Source organism: Blastocystis hominis (genome assembly GCF_000151665.1).
Source record: "Blastocystis hominis, Singapore isolate B (sub-type 7) whole genome shotgun sequence assembly, scaffold_11".
Classification (NCBI taxonomy): Eukaryota; class Bigyra; order Opalinata; family Blastocystidae; genus Blastocystis; species Blastocystis hominis.
The window spans coordinates 372,687-392,708 of record NW_013171818.1 but is presented as its reverse complement, the minus strand read 5'-3'; the positions used below and the strand labels follow the sequence as shown (position 1 = coordinate 392,708).

The following is a 20,022-nucleotide window of genomic DNA, read 5'->3' as shown; positions in this document are numbered from 1 at the left end:
TCATTTCCTTTTAGGCAATAGCCCATTTCATTCTAGATCAGGTAATAACTTGATTAAAATAGCTGATACATCTATGGATAAAAACAATTCAGTAAAACACGACTCGACATTGATTTGGATTCAACTTTTTGGAATGCTTCAGGCAAATAAACGTTCTGTAGATTTGGAATATCTAGAACTATGAACAATTATTAAATAGAACTACTTTCCAATATCAATGAATGAGGATTATAGAAACTATATTCCTTAGAATATATAGATGTTAGATTAGGAAGGTCTACATTCAATCATTTCCAGTTATCTCATTATTACTTCGCATGATCAATGAACAGGATTCACTATACTCTCCACAAAGCGCACCAAAATCTAGTTCTAATTGCTGCAGTGATGGAAGATCTATTTCAATCATTTCATTTTTAACTATGCAGTACTTTCAATTATTGTCGATTTGGATTCTTCAAAGGAATAATAACCCAAAGTAATGGATTGTAGATTTGGAAGATCTATGCATTATTCATTTTCAATATCAGTTCAATACCTCGAATCACAAACGAACTATAAAAGAAATTAAACGAACTGCTTCCAATTGTGCCTATTTGAATGGATTGTAATTGTGGACAATTCTTCAATTCAAAGTCGCCGCCAAAATCACTAAAACTGTAACGGCCGATCTCCATCCTTTCCAATGATTCACAATTCAATATGTGGAATGATTTCGACTGGTCATTTCTATAACCATTCTTTGTCTGAGTAAACGAATTGCTTCCGATTTTCAGACTTTTCAATCGATTCAATCCATCCATTTTCAACGTTTGTACTGAACCAAAACAATCATCACCTATTTCCATTGATTCCAACCATTCAAATCGATTCAGATTCAATTCATTCATGTCATTACAACTATTCGAACATATCACCAATTCAGTCACTTCCAAATCCATTTCATTCAATTCAGAACTATTGTGGATTTCCATTCGTTTCATAGGCACATTCACAAGTGATTCACTTTTCATTTTTCTTGGATTTTCTTTCATCATGTCAATTGGATCATCATGTTTCCTTTCACTTCGATCTTCATTCTTCAGTTCTGTTAAATCCTCACTCTTCACTAAATATCCATGATCATTCTTCATTATATATGGATTATCGTTCTTCAATTCTCTTGGATTTTCATTCTTCAATACACTTCGAATACTTTCATTCATTCCTTTCACATACCAACCTTCATACAAGTCAATTCCATGTTTCTTCTCTAAACCATGTTCCCATTCACTTTCACGAATTGCTGTTCCACTACTTTCATCAAGCAAATATCCCAATCCATTTCGAACATATTTACTATTTTCAATACTATATCCTCCTATATACATTGGAATGCGATTTAATATTTCCACATTTCCATTCTTATCTTTGTCTTCAGCATATTCGATCATTTGGTTATTATCAACATCAAATTCACGAATCATTCGAATCAATTTGTCTTTCAACCAATATCCTTCAATCTTCTCTTTACCATCATTTCTATCATATTCGATTCCATAACCATCTCGATTCATTTCTTCATCAAATCCACCTCGATAAATCACCATATCATCATCATCACCATTCTCTCCATCATTTTCACACTTACATCGAATTGTCATGATTAATCCTTCTTTACTATTTTCGATTATTCTGCGATTTCCATCATGTCCAACAATCGAATCCCAGTTTTCTCTTTGTAATGCTTTACCATTTTCATATTCTGTCACTCCACCAATTCGTTTACCATTTTTCATCATCCATGCAAGAATCAAAATTCCACGATTGAATAATTGACATCGACCTTCAACTTTACCATTTTTCATTTCACTCAACAAATATTCATTGGAATGATCTCCTTGATATAGGGTTACTTCATATTCCTCTCCATTAATGGAAATGATCTTCTTTTGAGAGATAGTGTAATCGTTGAGTAAATACCTTGATTCTCTGGGTTGTCTTGACGAGTCTATATTATGAGCGATATTTCTGTATGTATACAACGTAAATTGTTGACCATACTAAAAGAAATAATGATTTCCAGATATATCTGATTCTTCCCTTTAGTTTTAATTTTGGAATTCCATAAACATAGCATATTTTGTCAGCTTGGTCATAACCTTAAAGTAACACTTGATATGAAAAGATAATTAGTAATTCTATCGTGATATATCTTTATCCAATGAATAGAATTAAGATAACTATGCCATTGATACTATTCTTTTACATGAACCTATTTTGCGAATAGATAGTATTCCAGCATAGTTATTGCTTTCATTTATCACACAAAATACACATTCTTTCATTTCTTGTCACATGTTTTGTTTTCCCTTCTATATTGCCTTTATGCTTGGTATATAACTATAATAACCTATATAGTGTGATAGATTGGTGTATACCTAATTCTTTTTGGTGATGGTTCACAAAATCCCAAACGATATTTCACCTTTTGAATGTTTTGCATAAGAGGAGAAATTTACATTAAGTGATTATTGAATATACTTTCGTCAAAGAGTGAGCAGCTCGTATCTCACATGGCTAATACTCTTCGTCACTATAATTAAATACCCACAAGTATTATAAAATTAATCTGCAAGAGAGTCTTTTCTAACAAACAAACAATCAATCAAACAATCAATATCAAATCAAACTATTTATACACTTAATTCACACAAATCTGTTTCTTTTGGGCGCTCTCTTCCTTTTTGGGAATTACCACTTTCAATACTCCGTTTTCATACATCGCATTTATACCATCCACATTCGCATTCTTAGGAAGAGATACTTCACGATGGAAAGAACCGAAGTGACGCTCACAGAAATGATATTTGTCCTTCTCTTCTTTCTTTTCACTCTTTCGTTCTCCTTCAATCACAAGTCCATTATCTTCAACATGCATTTTGATTTCACTCTTGTCCATTCCAGGCAGATCCACACTCATTTCATACTCTTTCTCGTTCTCTTTCATGTCCATTCGACCAAATCCACTGAACGGAGTAATCACATCACGTCGAATTCCATCATCAAACCAAGAATCCAAGTCATTCTGTCTGGGATAAGTCGAAACGAGAAGATCATCAAAACCATCAAAGAAAGGATCACGGAATATAATGCTCATTATTATTATCACTCACTTAAGGTAAATCAATCAATTAAATAAATAATGAAAAGTAAGTAAGTACAGGATTGGGAATGATCTAGAATTGTTTGGAACATTCGGGAATTTACTAGAAGGTGAAAGATCTGGTAATTTTATGAATGTATGAAATATAATGTGTAATAATTTGTAACACATATGATAATTCTACTCGAACAAAGACTGGTTCACAAACTTGGCATGTATATTTGGTTCTTCTATGAATATGTATAAGTGTTGAATTAGAACATATCTGTATAGTTAATAGTAATTAAAGACAATGTTTTCTTATTCGCTTTTGACTTTGTTGAAATACCATATTTTTCTAAGTGATTCTTCTTATTGTAATGACATAAGCGATTATTAATAAATAATATTGAGTCGTTTATTGACTTTTGTAATTCTAATCAATTCGTGTGTTTTTGTATTTCTAATATTTAATCATAACGATTACAAGTGCTTTCCACACATCCGATGACTCTCTCATACAAAAGTGGATCATGTTCAAAATACTGTACGATGAGTACGAAATTATAAGAAAAACTTGTTTAACATGGACATAATTTTCGGATTTCTGCGATTGATAGGGATGAAAGCCGTGTGTAACACATAAAGAAATATATGCCAATTTAAAGCCGATTTTGTAGATAGTCAATAATCTCCCGTTTGGGGCGAAATAGGCATTTTTGTCCCTATGACAATGATGACAAAACCATTGATAGTTGTATGCTATTGCTGTTTTTTATGTTTCATCACCTAAATGATCCTATCTATACGTGCAGTTATCGAAATAGGCTTATAGTAAAGGTTGTGGATATTAATTAAGTACATAATTGCAGCCTATGACAAATGTGGTGCAATTATGTAGAATGGATTGTAGGTTCGTTTTCCCTCATCAAACGCCATTCTACATAACCTATGTTCTATATTCTTCGATTTAGGAAGATAGTATATCACATGGCAACTCTTTTCCTGTGTTGTATCATGAATTGTGGTGATAATAATGTGTACTTCCCTTTGTATTTGACATATTTAGGAAAATAGGAGTAATGCATATTTCAAATGACTATGCTAGAAACAGATATAGTTGTGAGTAATAAATAGCGTTTAAGACTAATAGAGTGAAGAAATGTGATTAAAACGAAAGCACATACAAAAGCATAGTAAATGTGTAATAGAATTCTTGACCTCAAACTTCCATTATATACTTAGTAGAAACAATAATAATAATATTACTTCTATTCCTCTTAATGCTATCCCTGAAATTGTGCTAACAATACATTCTAATCTGTATGTACTATTAATCAGATTTATTTATTATGTGAAAATTAGGTAGTTATTCTTATTTTACGTTCTAAGTTATGTTCAGAATTGGTCTTTTTTTGCTAATAATATTATGTTACGCAGTAGCTTTATTTATTTCTAGCATTTCTAACAAAGTCTTTCAGAATTATCATTATAGAGATAAATTTGAATGTCTCTTGTTTTCTATGAGAAAGGTAAAGACTGCCGCTACTTCTTCCGTGTCAAATATAAAGGAATTACGGCAAAACAACCAAGTTGCTGCAATATCGCCTCATATGGATAACAACACAAGAATTACCTCCAGTGAAATTGGGTTCATTGAAGAATATGGACTTCTCATGAATATTGTTCCTTCTTCTATTCTCTTTGATATACATGTGAATTTTAAACTTTATTCGTCTCATGTGATATTGTCAAAGCTTATTCCGAACGAGGATCAATGGGGTACGAAGGCTTTCTCGTATCAGCGAGATGTCTGGTAAGATAACGTAATGGGCTCAATTGTAGGGAGCAGTCCTTCCTAAATATGTTGGAAAGAGTAAGAAATAATTATTTCCAATCGTAGTTGCCAAAAAGAGACTTCATTTGTAGAGAGAAGAATCGCAATTTTACAAATTCCCAATTTCGACAGAGCAAGTACTCGACTGCCACAATTCGTTTTGTTAACAAGACTGACAGTCCATTTTTGGATGCGCATAATATATGTATGGATTCTTCATTCACATGGATAATATTCCTCAAGTCAGGATCAATGAACTTTCAATATCCCGATGATCAAAGTATCGAATTCTACCAAATAAAATGATTGAATAGGCTTTCGATATAGTCATAAGCTGAAAACACGCAAACAAAGACTTCCAAAGAAAGCAAAATGGATAGAAAAAGGGTATTATTATGTATTTAAGCCCTGCCAATTACGTCACATCGGTCATTTCGCGGAATCTCTCAATCACGCTTTGCTCAAGCTTCGATATCCTTCTTTTTATCCTCCTCTTACCGACATCTATATTCCCCAGTTTACTGAGAACGACTTTGAATGGTCCAAAACCTATCTACAGTTAGTTTTGAGCTTATTTCCAGAGAATTTCAAACCTGCCGTTCATATAGCGAACAGTATTTCGTTGACTCGTACCACGTGCTTCCGATCAGCTGTAGCTTTTCATGATGCTGGGATAACGACTCTAGGTGTTGGCCGATCGCGTTCGATTCCATATGGATGGAGCGTTATTTGCTGGCTTTTTCCCTCAAGATCTCATAAAAGCAACTGCTTGGCGCCATGCGAATGTTCAATCAAGACATAACGAGCCGCCTCGGCTCGCTTTGCTGATCGTTGATCGAAAGAATATTCGAGGTTTCACATTGCATAGTACCTGGGTTGAGATTATTTCTTCGCATTTTAAGGTAAGACCAAGTTTCAAGTTTCATTGGTAGGAACTTGTCGTTTCTTATGAGAATATGGAAGGATTATCATTTAAAGAACAATTACAACTCTTCTATGATTCGGATATTGTGGTTTCTCCGCATAGCGCAAGCTTCATCAATCTCATTTTTTCAGTTCCTCATACAGCGGTCATTGAGTGTTATCCGCCATATTTCTATGAATTGTGGTATTCCAACACTGCAATGTTTTCCCGTTTGCACTATATCATGGTTTCAAGTTTTGTTCCAAATGGCAAAGTGAAGAGGATGTGGAAAGATGCAGAGAATGCCTATGAGGATGGCAAATTCTATTATGTTCGAAGAAGTTATCTTGAACACAGTGTAAATCCTCCTCAGTTCAAAATGCTTTCTGCTGTACGGGATGCAGTGGAATATGCGAAACGGTGGCGCTTTGTATATGAAGCGAATGATCGATGGTCTGCAATATTCATGTAATAAGGATTATAATGCTTGTATATTGATATTGAGAATGGAATGTTTGTTTATCAAGGAAGTGAATGTTTCACGGTGCATTATTCTTATATATTACCTTCGATACATGATTTACTGAATATACGAGTGTCAAAGAACCGATAGTTTTTGGCTAGATATCTTCCGTTATTCATTTGTTGCTTTGGAAGAAGTGTCATGTGTTAAGGAAGCGACATGTGTAACTATCATATGAATCATTGTACAATGAGTAGAAAAAACATCGATTGTGATTATTGATGGAATTATGTAATGAATACCAATCTAGATATATAGTATAGATTATTGTGTTATTGTGAACTGAATGATTTATACAATGTATATGTATATATGTATATATAGTATATTCCTGGTTCTATGTGTTACAAAACATTGAAATCAAAGTGTTATTGAGGAGAAATCAAGACAATCCATCATTATTCGATTGTATTCAATCTCAACAAATAGAGTATCTTTCAAACTACATGATCCCTTCTTATAAAGCAATGGTAAATGATTCAATATACAATTCATTCATAGTTTTGTAAAGATATACAAATCCCTTTTAGTTTGAGTTTTGAATAGTTTACTAACAAACAAACAATCAATATCAAATCACACTATTTATACACTTAATTCACACAAATCTGTTTCTTTTGGGCGCTCTCTTCCTTTTTGGGAATCACCACTTTCAATACTCCGTTTTCATACATCGCATTTATACCATCCACATTCGCATTCTTAGGAAGAGATACTTCACGATGGAAAGAACCGAAGTGACGCTCACAGAAATGATATTTGTCCTTCTCTTCTTTCTTTTCACTCTTTCGTTCTCCTTCAATCACAAGTCCATTATCTTCAACATGCATTTTGATTTCACTCTTATCCATTCCAGGCAGATCCACACTCATTTCATACTCTTTCTCGTTCTCTTTCATGTCCATTCGACCAAATCCACTGAACGGAGTAATCACATCACGTCGAATTCCATCATCAAACCAAGAATCCAAGTCATTCTGTCTGGGATAAGTCGAAACGAGAAGATCATCAAAACCATCAAAGAAAGGATCACGGAATATAATGCTCATTATTATTATCACTCACTTAAGGTAAATCAATCAAATAAATTATGTAAATTCACCTAAATCGAAGAAAAAGCTTCTCGATGGTTCTAGAAGTTTCTAGAAGTTTCTAGAAGTTTCAGATCTGTGGTCTACTATTAAGTACACCACACTGGTTATATCGATATTAGAGTAATATTCACAAAGAAGAAGAATGAAGATTACGGTATGATATTGACCATTGTTCCATAGAACCACAAGAAAATAGGGAAAACAGAGCAAATATTAACATTTATCAACTCCCTTCAAAATCCTTCCCTATTGTTTATATTTTGGAATAATCAAATACTTCACCAATAATAATGTGTGCTCTATTACTTAAAAACATAGCTATCGTATCTAATGAAATGAGATCTGCTTTGTGCAAATAATATCCTGGGTTTCACAGATGATACTCGAACAATCCACTAGCCCAATTCCACAACCTCTTCAAATCATCTCTGTACAAATTCTTTTTACTGCAATCAATATGGTGGAAAAAGCACCAATTGTTAAGGAATATAAGCGAGCAGGGACCTTTTTAGGGGCTAGAGGAACGCGAGTACTGAGATTGGTAACTACCTTTTTAACACTTGGTATTCTTGTATACTCTTAATGAACTACAGGTGCTGGATTTTACTGTCTTATGTATGTACCATTTGATGAGTCTCATGGCGAAAATGTATTTTCTCCTGTAAGTTTAGTATTATTATCTTTACAATAAGATCAGAAGATGGTACTTTGCGAAGAGAAATGAGTTTTTCGGAGTTGCTCCTTCTGAGCGTTCTGAAACGGATAGCAAGAAGTTTGAAGAATAGATGTGTATTATCCTTTACGAGTTTTTATTGTTTATTGCAAAGTCATATTCTGTTTTTTCTAGAGCCAGTCATTCATGACTCACCTCCACTTTAGGTGATCTTCCATACTGTTTTTCCAACAAACAACAAACTCCGCTTTCTCCTTTTCCTCTGGAATTTCATCCATTTCATCATAAGTGTCATTACTCGTGCAATCGCGAACAAGCAACGTTCCCATCATCCCAATCAACAGACCGAGCATGAAGAGGAGTCCAAACATAATAAAAATATGCTGTCCTAAGAACCAACTTGCCAATTCGATCATCTTCTACCGCTCAGCCCCTCCAATCATTCCAACTTTTACTATGGAAATCACTGTTAATCTGTAGTATGGAGAAATCACTCCCTTCTCGTTCAATTGGGAGAATCTGACGAAGGAATACAAAGAGAACAAATCCCGATCTTTGTCATACTCGATATAGGTCCCCTGAATAATTCAAATGAGTAGAAAAAAGTATACATTGATAAATAAAAGCAAAGTCGGAATCGAATGAAGATTATAGCGGCTGAAAACATCTTGGTTCTGCGATCCGTCAATCTAATAAACGAAATGGCAAGCATTCTACTTCAGCAATATGGATCGAATCCGGAACAATCTCGGCCAACTGATTCCAGACAGGAGATAATTCCATGCAATGAGGACACCACTACAAGTTTATAGGAGAAAATTCGTATATACAGGGGCATAGAATTTCACAAACCACTTGCCAGAACTGGATTGTAACACTTTTTCATCAAAATTCGCGCTTGTCAGTATCTCTACCGTATCTACACTAAAACGAATAACCAAATATATACTGGAAAACACATTTACAAAAAGCAGTAAAAAGCACACTCTACATATGGATGAGCAGCATGCACTCCAGAAAAAGTATTATCTACATTAGATAACTCATTTCGAACAGACAACAATATCAGAATAATCGTTTTCCTCATCTTTTGTTCTTACTCTCATTTCTATTCATTTAGAATATTGAGCGATGCAGAATCCTGCTCCAATTGATCCCATATCGGAACTCCAAGAGCTGACTATGTGGTTTCTTCGGCAGATGCAAGTGATCGTTGAAGAAAGCTTGCGTCAGTGTCCTATGGCAACAGATTCAAACGAAAGCGTTGTAAATGAACACATTACGAAGGTTTCCCTTTTTCTTTCGCAAATATTGTAGGCTGATCAACAAATGGAGCTGCTGAAAAACTCAAAAGATCGTTTTAAGACATTGATTGATTCACTTGAAGAATTCCATAAAACAGAGTCGTATCTATTTTTCCTAGAGGGAAGATATACATTGTAGACAGCAGTTGACTGAAATCGAGGAGCTGAGCGAAAAGAATAAGCAGATTACAGGTGAACTGATTACTGCTATACACACATATCGTAGGAAAACTAGTTTTGTGTAAGCTGTGTAGAATCCTGCCATGAGCAGTTAAAGTCTTTTATCGATACTACACTGGATTCGTTGACACATTAATTTCTGTTTTCTATTTGTTGTTTGTTTTTCAACGAACTGTTTTTCATTCTTTTTTGTAAGACAGATTCTTTTTTATTCGGATTGATTGGATCTTATGATTGGTGAACTAATTCAAACGTTATTCTCGTTGATATTCACCATTCTGCGATCTTTGTTTACTTCGCGTGTTCTCACTGTGGTCTTTTTGTTTTTCCTCTTCTTGGTTTCTCTCGGAGCTGCGGAAGAGAAACAGGTAAGAATCTGTGTTTTTTCAGTCTTACGCATAGTTAAAGAATGGAAAGGTGAAACCATCGTAGAGTTGGATTTTATATATACTATTTGTAGCAAAACATCAAAGGGAGGAAGTCATTACCGTTTTTCGGGTTCGTTGCGGTATCTAATAATTTCTATTTTCCATTGTATAGAAAAATCAATTCTAGTACCAGTTTACGTAGTGTAGCAAAATCGTCAAAGAATGCATCTGTTATTTCTTTGTCTTCTGCTTCTAATGCTGCGTCTGCTTCTTCTGCGTCTTCTTCTTCTTCTTCTTCTTCTTCTTCCTCCTCCAGCTCTCCTGTCCAGAATTTCTTCTACTTCCTCCCCGTTCTCATTGTCGCGGGAGCCTACATTTACAGCGTCTTCAGCACCATGTCATTTCCCTTCGAAACCAAAGTGATGTCGATCAAACCCGCGGTTATTTCTGGCTCTCCAATCGAGTTGAGCGTTTATTGGACGCAGTTCTGCGACTTCGTCAAGCGAATTTTGCTTTCCTTCGCTTCGTGGCTTCTTCGCGTTCCCGCCAAATTCGACCAATTCATTGGCTCCCTGGATTTCCAGAAATACCAGCTACTTCTTAACCAATTTCAGACGACGATGCCGATAACCGCGGGAATCCTCACAACGACGCTATCGATTTTGGCGTTACTTTTAATGGTGTTCTCGATTTACATTTTCTGCAAACTTTTTTTGTTCATTTCGGAAACGTCCGACGCGTTGCCCAATCAGAACGACGCTCTTTCCACCACTTCCGTCCACGTGCAGCGCAGACAGTCGATAACCGCGGAACACAAGTGGCCGTTCGATTCGAACTCCATGATTTAGAAGGCCTCGCAAACCACTTTCCACGCGACCCATCGAGGATTCCTTCTCTTTGGTCGCTTCTCATTAAATTTTCTTTATTCACAGAACCCGTTCACGCAGCTCCGCTTGTTGTGCGTGTCGTCCCCCGCGCAAGCCAGCTATAACGCGTTCGTCGAAGCCTTCCTCCACAGTACTCCGCACATTTTCACTTCTTTTCAGCCCACACACTCACACGCAGCCAATCCTCTCAGCTCTCCTCCACGCTCTGTACTCTTCTCTCTCTCTCTCCTTCATTCTCCAGTCCTCACCGACTCCGTGTCCCCGGTTCGAGTCCCCCAATCCATTTTTTTCGCATCCAAATTCGAAACCGAGCGCACCCGCGATTCCCCCTCCATTCTGCCCATGCCGCCTCCCGCTGACTTCCAAAACATCCCCGCGGGAATCAACGCCAATCCTGGAACCACCGGATCTGCGGTTTCTACGGTTTCTACGGTTACTACGCAGCAGGGCGTTTCGATCGGGTCGGCGCTCCCCGCGGGACAGCAGCCTCCGCTGATCCCGATGGGCTCGATTGCTTCCACGGTTTCCACGGTTTCCACGGTTTCCACGAATTCAGGGAACGGCGTTTCCACGCTTTCGGGAGTTTCGGGCGTTTCGGGCGTTCCATCCAACGCGGGGTCGACGCACCTGGATTCCACGGTTTCCACGGTTTCTCCGATTCCCCCTTCGCTGCTGGGCGGTTCGTCCGCTCCGTTGACGACGTCGATTTTGGCGGGAAAAGAGGGACTGGGCGAAGAAGCGACGCTTCGAGGGTCGTTGCGCTCATCGACGGGATCGAACTCCGTTTCCACTTCTGCTTCGATCAGTGCTGCCAATCCATCAGGTCCATTGGGTCCATTGGGTCCATCGGGTCCATCAGGCTCATCGGGTCCATCAGGTCCATCGGGTCCATTGGATGGTTCGGGTACTGGAGATGGTAGTGGAAACGGAGAGAAGGCGGAGGAAGGAAGCGAGTGGAAGGAGTTGATGGGGAATGTGGGGAAGGAAGGAAGGTTTTTTGTGTAGATGGATCCGGAGTTGTTTGCGAGTATTATGAAGGACGTGGAGCAGATTGTGGGGGAGGAGAGGAGGAATGAGGCGTAGGGTACGAAGGGAGAAAACAGCGGGATGCAGACTCTGGGGCAGATGAATGGCGGCAGCAGAGCAGAGTAGAAAGACTGGAAGGGACGGATCGTGTGTTAGTGTGATTTACAAATTGTTGCTTACATGTTTGTTTGTTTGTTTGTTTGGATCAAAGTGATGAATTCTATTGTTTGGAAAAAAGAGAGAGCACATTCATTCATTTCAAAAAGAAATGTAAATAAAAAAGAAGCAAAAAAGTGCTCAAACTGGGGATCGAACCCAAGACCTTCGCGTTATTAGCACGACGCTCTAACCAGCTGAGCTATTCGAGCTCTGTTTTCGTTCTCCTTATATCGTTAATAAACAAGTTACAATGGGTTCTCCATATACTTATCGATTACTTCGTTCGATGATCCCTCCCTATGGATCCTGCGGAACAGACAGCTGTACAGAAGGAAGACGATCGCTGGAACTGCATAGGATACAATCGAAGATTCCAAGAGTTGGTTAATCAGCGTGTTGAGCGGATAATTGAGAATGATTAAAACGTAAATACAAGCAGCAGCAATCCCCAAATAACGTTCGCGAGTAAAAATGGGGAACGTTCCAGTCAGATATACCGCAATGAGGGGTAGACACAGCGAGAAGAACAAGACTTGAGCAATCAGCAAGAAAACTGCCTTTAGTGTACTGACCAAAGGAGATGAGATGCTGGTGTAGTCAAAAATGCACATTACGGTGGCTATCAACAGGCAAATCGTTAAAGCCCATATAGAAAAATGCAGGAGGTTCTGGCCACGCCTCTTTGTGGCAGCACAAAACAAGGCAGTCATGACCAGCAGAATCGCGAAGTAGATCGCAACGTCACTGTAGAACGAGTCTGACACGGATGGCAGGACATGGCGAAGAAGAAGTGGAAGAGCTTCCGAAATGATCATGGAGGGAAATGTCTGGATGATAGAAAAATCACAATCGAACATTACAGTGAGCGCCAGAAGCGAGAATATCCAAAGCAACCAGGAGGCGCGCACGGCATCCTTAAAGTGGTTTCCTGGATGATCAAAATCGTTTGCTTCGATGGAGAAGAGCATAAGAAAAGATTCGAGAGCATATTCGTGGTCGCGGAGGTAGTACACTTCAATTGTTTGTAAGAGTGCCGTGATCATGTCATCATTCAATAATGGCGTTTTGTCTTGTGAATTCTCTTTAAGTTGTTTGTATTGGCGGTGTAGGAGTCGTAAAGGTGTAGTGACGCAAAAGGCCGTGAGGCAGCCAAGAAGGCACAAAGCGCCTGCAAGGCCTGAAAAGAGTTTGATTTCGAGAACACTGCCCACAAGACGGAGCAGATAGCCCATGAAATAACAGCCTGCAAGAGTGACAAAGGTGAGAAAGGAGTATTGGAAGCGATTGGTAGAGGTAGTAAGATCGAACTTGATTTGAAATGTCCAGGGTACGAGGATCCCAATGGTAAAGCCTTGGATGGAGCGAGCTAGAGAGTAAGTGAGAGGAACGAATGAAGAATACAAGCGGCAGTTGATTGTTTGTTAATGTAGTAAAGAACGATACTACCGATGTACATTAAGTAGCACAACGGAAAGATGACTCGCTCTGATACACAGCGATAGAGTGTAGAGTAAAGAAGACACCCTAACACAAAGCAGACAATGTACTAGAGAATAGGTACATAGCAGAATGGTACGTACACAAGAAGTAGTGAATGAAATTGACAAAAAGTCAAAGGAAAACAGTTCTACCTGTCAATCAAGCCTCTCATACCCACCATTCCCGAAAAATCCAGTGTCAATTCCACAGAGTACATACGAAATATCAATAACATAGGTCACAAGTCTTGAGGCACACAGATACCTCCTCATATCAGATTTCGAGCTTCCCGACGTGTCCACAGGTGGCTCAATAAGCGGTCGGGCGATTTCAGTATCAGGCAGAGACATCTTGACAATATATAAAAATATAAAAATTCGAAAAGTTCTCTTTTATATTTTAGTTCAAAAAAGGTTAGGAATGCAAGCGCTTTTTATTTTTCTCTCATTCGTACGAGACTTGGCTGTGTGGTTACGTCTAGTTGGTCGTGAGCCAAGCTATTGAACCTCTGGAATGGAAGTTGACTGGAGGTCTGAAGGAAGGAGGTTTCTCTACCTATATCCATATTGGCACAAAGCCTTCCGGAGGTCCATTGCAATCTTTCCTGATGTTCTTGGTACGAAGTACGATTTTCGTTGAACGTAGGATCTTGAGACGTCTGCCACTCTGATCCCTTCTGTGAACTGTGAGAACTGCAAAGTAGGCCACGTTTGACCGGTTAGCGATCTTCAGGATGGAGCCAGATACGATCGCGAGGTATCTCAAACAGAGGAGGTGGTACGTTGTTATGACAGCTATTGCGACGCCAGTACCGTAAATCCGTGGTCGCTCTAATGTGCAGATAACCAAGCCTTCTGCCCGTTGTACCACTCACCGTCCGGCCAATGCTGCGCTAATTTCGAAACGGAGAGCTGTGGCTGGGATTCTCATGTCGGTCGGTTCGGCTCTTCGTACTACGCGGAGGGCGCCATCGTAAGGGACGAGTTCATCTTCTCCAGCAACCGCTTTAAGGCCTACTTTGTCGATGTGCTGTAGTCGTGATGTGTGTGTATTCCCCAGGAATTCGACGTTTGACCAGATCCCCGGAACGGCCGTAGGCATTTTAGGCATGGGAGAGAAGGCATGCAATCCGACATGCATCGACCCTATCTACACCTCCATCCACGAGTCCATCACATGGGCCTCCGACCTTTTCACGCTCTGCTTCGGCTACACGACCGGTATTCTCGCTATCGGCTCCAACGACCGTCGTTTTCAGGTATTCCAAAAATCGGGGGTATTTTCCAGAACGGCGAAATGTTGTACACCACGCAGCGACCGAACGAATTAGGGTACACTTACGACATCCTCGACGTGCGTCTGAACAACCAGACATTTTTGGCGGCAAAATCGAACTACGTGGCAATTTTGAAATCCAACCAAAACAGAATACTATTCCCAAAGGAACTGTGGACCCAGTTCAAATCCTACATGATGAAACACTATTCACACATCCCCAGTAGGCTCGAATAACCGCGGTTATCGCCAGATGTAGCCGATGAAACGGTTTTCTTGGGCGTTTCAATCGCGAACGTCACGGATTACCCCACGCTGGACTTTCTGGTGAGCGGAATACTATTCCATTTGCCACCGGAACAGTATTTCCTGCGCGACCCCTCGTGGTCGGCGGGATATCAGCTGGGGATTCGGAATTGGGACAATGTTGTTTGTTTGACACCTAATTAAGAAGTAGGAGGAAATCGGTCTCGGACTGGCGTTCCTGCGCGGGTATGTGTCGGTGTTTGACCAGGAGCGCACGGGATTCGCTACGGCGAATAAGAAACAATGTTATGGAAGCGATGATGATGAAGCGGTGGGGTACGTGGAGTGGGCTCCCACGGTGGATCCGGTGACGCCACGGCCGGGGTATGTGATCTGGCTGGTGGTGGCGCTGGCTGTGCTCGTGGTGGTGGTGATCGTCTGCCTGATTGTGATTGTGGTAATGAAGTGGGGGTCGGAGGAGAGACTGATTTGTAGGCGGTCGCAGAAGAAGATGGTAGAGAAGTTCGAAGCGGCCGATTTGATGTCAATGCCTTTGGTGCAGACGATTGTTTGATTTGTTTGTTAAAAAGAGTACGAAAATCGGGGGAATTTTTGCCATTGCACCAGTATATGTGTTTTTAGAGATGGATGGTCTGGATCTTGATGATGAAAATGAGGTAGCCAAGCTGAATGTCAAATTAGAAATAGGGAAGATCACCTTCTCAAGAAAGTAGGGAAAGGCAGCAGCGAGAGGTGGACTATCGAGATTATCGAGAGGGCATGAACTCGACAAGCCGCTCTACACGCGATTTTAGCCGGAAGAGTGAGAGCCTTGGAGTATGTCAAGTCGAACCTCATACTCCACAGGTTGTGGCTAATTTTGCTTGTTTATCCCTAGGAAGAGGTGCTTCTTCAAGAATTAAAGGCTGCGAAAGAGGAAATAAAGGAGAGAGAACGGCGCATTCAGCTTTTAGAAGAAGCTAATGATCGACTTGTTTTTCGAATGCGCAACCTCCAAGTGGAGATTCAGGGAAAGGAAAAAACGATTCGCGAACTGAACCAGGAAATAAACTTTATGAAGCGAAAGCTCGATAAACCCACCGAAATCCGTAGGAATTGACGCGAATCTGCGAATCTAGTCGTAAACGAAATAAAGCACAAAGATTTATTGATCGAAACGCTGAAGAGGCGGCAGCAGCAGTATCGGAGCGATTCGATCCCGATCGATCCGGATGGTGAGCGAGGGTCGTTTTCCACGGTAGGCTCGTATATAGCATCGTATATTAACGTTTATTTCTTCTTTTTGCTTTGAGTCGTAGCCGCTCGTTCCGCAGCACAGCTATGTCCGAAGTCGTCCTCGCGTGGTCCGGCAAAACCGCGCATCCGTTCAAGATGAAACAGAAATCATCAACGAATGGAATAAAGTGCTACAAATCTTCTACGAAGCAGATGCAAACCTCATCCGGCATCTTCGCGTAATGATCTGTCTCCCTGGCTAACTCGCAGCAATACGTGATCCTCTCGATCTCTCGACTGGCCATGCTGGAGCAGACGGGCTACGAGGACGAGGAAGGGATCTACCGCGACTCTTGCTATCTGTGCAGTGAAAAATTCGACTGTTTTCATAAGGCGTGTGTTTGTTATTTCTGTCGATTTATGTTTTGTAAGCGATGCGCACCGCGCAAGCTGGTGCTGGGAGCGAATAATAAGTCGCAACGAGTGTGTGTGCTGTGTGAACACATGTATAAATTTGTGAATATGAAGGATAATAAGGAATATAGTTGAGATTGTGTTTGTTGGAGGAAAGCGATGCGATGGAATGAAAAAGAAAAGAAAAGAAAGAGAGGAGAGGAGAGATAGTTTTGGATAGAAGAATAATCATTTAGAGATGAATGAATGAATGAATGCTATTGTATTGAAATATGGAGTAGTGTTCAAGAACTCATATAATGGTTTTGAGGGTCATTATCGTTTAATGAGATTCCAAATGGATTCGATAGAGGAATAAGAAGCAAAGCAGGGAGAATTCCATGATGATAATGATGAAATCTATACACATCGATCGAAATAATGTACATAAAAAACAAACAGCTACAAGAACAAGAACAGATCTTATATTGGAACGACAAAAGCCGATTTACTCCGTTTGAACAAGTTCCGCAAGTATACGAGGAACATCTAGAACTCAGGATTATAGCCATTGACTACTCGAAACTCGACTTGAACGAATATTTTGGAAGCAACCGACTATTTTTAGGTTGATCAAGTTTGGAATATCTAATTTTTATGCATTATCCCACTTTCTCATACTCTCCAGTGTTACTCTACGAGGATATTCAAAGCAATCACCTCTAGAAGTGATTGATGATAGATTTGGAAGATCTAGTATTCATTAGTGTGCGATAGTTCATTTATACTGCTCATTAGTAGTGAACATGATTCGTTTTCAGTCACTCCTTCAAGAACTGATTCACCAAGTTCTATATGATTCAATTTCGGTAGATCTATTGTAATCACTTGTCAAAATATCAATATTACTTTCGATTATAGTCGATAAAGACTCAAAGAATGTTCCATCACCTAATTCGATAGATTGGAGATTTGGAAGATCTATGCATTTAGATACTCAATCATATATATTAATACCTCGAATCACAAATGAACTACGATAAAAATTGCACGAATAACCTCCTATTGTACCTATTTCAATGGTCTGTAATTGTGGCAGATTCTTCAATTCAAAGTCTCCAGCATAATCACTAAAACTATATTGTCCAATTTCTATCGATTCCAATGATTCACAATTCAATATATGGAATGATCGACTATTATTCTTCCCATAACCATATTTTGTTTTAGTAAATGAATTGATACCGATAATCAATTTCTTTAGTAGATTCAATCCATCAATAATAAATGTTTGTACTGATCCAAAACTATTATCACCGATTACAATTGATTCAATTACAGTAAATCGGGAAAAATCGAATGTAGTATATTCAATATCATTACAAGTCCAATTGGGAAGTGTAATAGAATGAATATTCGATTCAATAGAATCAATGAAATCGGTATGATAAACATGAGATGGAAAGTATTTCGAAAGTGAAGGATTGACATCTATGACGTCTATAAATGGATCCAAGACTACTTTCAACGAACGAATCAATGACTCTTTCAAAAGGATCAGTCAATTGAACATTTCTCAAGTTTGGAATATCTAATTTTTATGCATTATCCCACTTTCTCATACTCTCCAGTGTTACTCTACGAGGGTTATAAAAAGTATCGCCTCTGGAAGTGATTGATGATAGATTTGGAAGATCTAGTATTCATTAGTATGCGATAGTTCATTTATACTGCTCATTAGTAGTGAACATGATTCGTTTTCAGTCACTCCTTCAAGAACTGATTCACCAAGTTCTATATGATTCAATTTCGGTAGATCTATTGTAATCATTCTGAAAATATCAATATTACTTTCGATTATAGTCGATAAAGACTCAAAGAATGTTCCATCACCTAATTCGATAGATTGGAGATTTGGAAGATCTATGCATTTAGATACTCAATCATATATATCAATACCTCGAATCACAAATGAACTACGATAAAAATTGCACGAATAACCTCCTATTGTACCTATTTCAATGGTCTGTAATTGTGGCAGATTCTTCAATTCAAAGTCTCCAGCATAATCACTAAAACTATATTGTCCAATTTCTATCGATTCCAATGATTCACAATTCAATATATGGAATGATCGATCATTACTCTTTCCATAGCCATTCTTTTGCTTAGTAAATGAATTGATACCGATAATCAATTTCTTTAGTAGATTCAATCCATCAATAATAAATGTTTGTACTGATCCAAAACTATTATCACCGATTACAATTGATTCAATTACAGTAAATCGGGAAAAATCGAATGTAGTATATTCAATATCATTACAAGTCCAATTGGGAAGTGTAATAGAATGAATATTCGATTCAATAGAATCAATGAAATCGGTATGATAAACATGAGATGGAAAGTATTTCGAAAGTGAAGGATTGACATCTATGACATCTATAAATGGATCCAAGACTACTTTCAACGAACGAATCAATGACTCTTTCAAAAGGATCAGTCAATTGAACATTTCTCAAGTTTGGAATATCTAATATCTACCCAATAGTGTTTTTTACTTTGCAATACAACCCTTCTTAACAAGCACAAACTCTTTAGTACGGAAGTGAGAGAAACCAAGTTGGGAAGATCTGCACATATGTAAAGGTTAATAAGACATACTCCGCATTATCAGCGTACATGATGTATCAGTATGTTTTCCGCGTAAAGAACAATACCCTAATCTTATTGTCTCTAGTTTGGGAAGATCTAATAGCACAGTATGCAATAATATTACTTTCAAACAACATAAAGGATGCATAACGAAATGTCCAGTCACCCAAATGAACCGACATTAAGTTTGGAAGATCTACAAAACACACGAATATCAATTAGTACCTTTTAATTCAAAGGAGCAATAATAAAAATTCCATGACTCACTACCAACTTGACCGATTTTTAAAGATAGCAATGAGGGTAAATTGAGTAATTCGAATTTCCCAGCGAAATCAGAGAAGCTGTGCTCACATATATCAATGGATTCCAATGATTCACAATTCATAATGTGGAATGACTTCGATAAGTCATTTGCCTTCTCAAAGACTTCATTGAACACAGTGTCCCAGTCTGATTCTACTACTTTTGTAAATGATCCTCTGTTGATTTTCAATCGTTTCAAATTCTTTAATCCGTCAATTTTGAATGTTTGGATTGACTTGAAACAATTCTTTCCAACCTCGATAGATTCCAAATTAAAGAACAACGAAATATCCCACTTTGCCCAAGTTGAGTTATCACTTAGAACCATGCTGCTAATTCCAAGACACATTTTC

The 20,022-nt window shown here is 38.6% G+C and overlaps 7 protein-coding genes; 4 read left to right on the top strand and 3 right to left on the bottom strand.

The window, feature by feature from the left end:
* Positions 1–2,642: 2,642 nt before the first annotated feature.
* GSBLH_T00001510001 (uncharacterized protein) lies at positions 2,643–3,139 on the bottom strand (the record flags this gene model as incomplete). XM_013039927.1 has 1 exon in its annotated part: positions 2,643–3,139. One exon carries the CDS (start codon positions 3,137–3,139, stop codon positions 2,684–2,686), a length of 456 nt encoding a protein of 151 aa, XP_012895381.1. The 3' UTR covers positions 2,643–2,683.
* A 1,508-nt stretch (positions 3,140–4,647) lies between these two features.
* On the top strand, positions 4,648–6,337 carry GSBLH_T00006283001 (uncharacterized protein; the record flags this gene model as incomplete). The annotated part of the gene is made up of 6 exons (XM_013039926.1): positions 4,648–4,940; positions 4,970–4,990; positions 5,054–5,241; positions 5,276–5,613; positions 5,648–5,863; positions 5,894–6,337. 6 exons carry the CDS (start codon positions 4,648–4,650, stop codon positions 6,335–6,337), a joined length of 1,500 nt encoding a protein of 499 aa, XP_012895380.1.
* Positions 6,338–6,956: 619 nt separating this feature from the next.
* GSBLH_T00001509001 (uncharacterized protein) lies at positions 6,957–7,437 on the bottom strand (the record flags this gene model as incomplete). XM_013039925.1 has 1 exon in its annotated part: positions 6,957–7,437. One exon carries the CDS (start codon positions 7,435–7,437, stop codon positions 6,982–6,984), a length of 456 nt encoding a protein of 151 aa, XP_012895379.1. The 3' UTR covers positions 6,957–6,981.
* A 421-nt stretch (positions 7,438–7,858) lies between these two features.
* On the top strand, positions 7,859–8,291 carry GSBLH_T00001508001 (uncharacterized protein; the record flags this gene model as incomplete). XM_013039924.1 has 3 exons in its annotated part: positions 7,859–8,045; positions 8,076–8,143; positions 8,175–8,291. The coding sequence occupies 3 exons, from the start codon at positions 7,859–7,861 to the stop codon at positions 8,265–8,267; spliced, it is 348 nt and encodes a 115-aa protein (XP_012895378.1). The 3' UTR covers positions 8,268–8,291.
* A 313-nt stretch (positions 8,292–8,604) lies between these two features.
* GSBLH_T00001507001 (uncharacterized protein) lies at positions 8,605–9,711 on the bottom strand. XM_013039923.1 has 5 exons: positions 9,166–9,711; positions 9,105–9,142; positions 8,986–9,074; positions 8,873–8,953; positions 8,605–8,844 (listed from the first exon to the last, which is right to left on the bottom strand). The coding sequence occupies exons 1-5, from the start codon at positions 9,240–9,242 to the stop codon at positions 8,743–8,745; spliced, it is 387 nt and encodes a 128-aa protein (XP_012895377.1). The 5' UTR covers positions 9,243–9,711; the 3' UTR covers positions 8,605–8,742.
* Positions 9,712–14,486: 4,775 nt separating this feature from the next.
* Positions 14,487–15,283, top strand: GSBLH_T00001506001 (uncharacterized protein; the record flags this gene model as incomplete). Its single annotated transcript, XM_013039922.1, has 5 exons — positions 14,487–14,492; positions 14,522–14,589; positions 14,618–14,816; positions 14,846–15,056; positions 15,087–15,283. 5 exons carry the CDS (start codon positions 14,487–14,489, stop codon positions 15,281–15,283), a joined length of 681 nt encoding a protein of 226 aa, XP_012895376.1.
* A 440-nt stretch (positions 15,284–15,723) lies between these two features.
* GSBLH_T00006282001 (uncharacterized protein) lies at positions 15,724–16,864 on the top strand (the record flags this gene model as incomplete). Its single annotated transcript, XM_013039921.1, has 6 exons — positions 15,724–15,756; positions 15,788–15,916; positions 15,978–16,188; positions 16,219–16,337; positions 16,399–16,554; positions 16,586–16,864. The coding sequence occupies 6 exons, from the start codon at positions 15,724–15,726 to the stop codon at positions 16,862–16,864; spliced, it is 927 nt and encodes a 308-aa protein (XP_012895375.1).
* Positions 16,865–20,022: the final 3,158 nt, after the last annotated feature.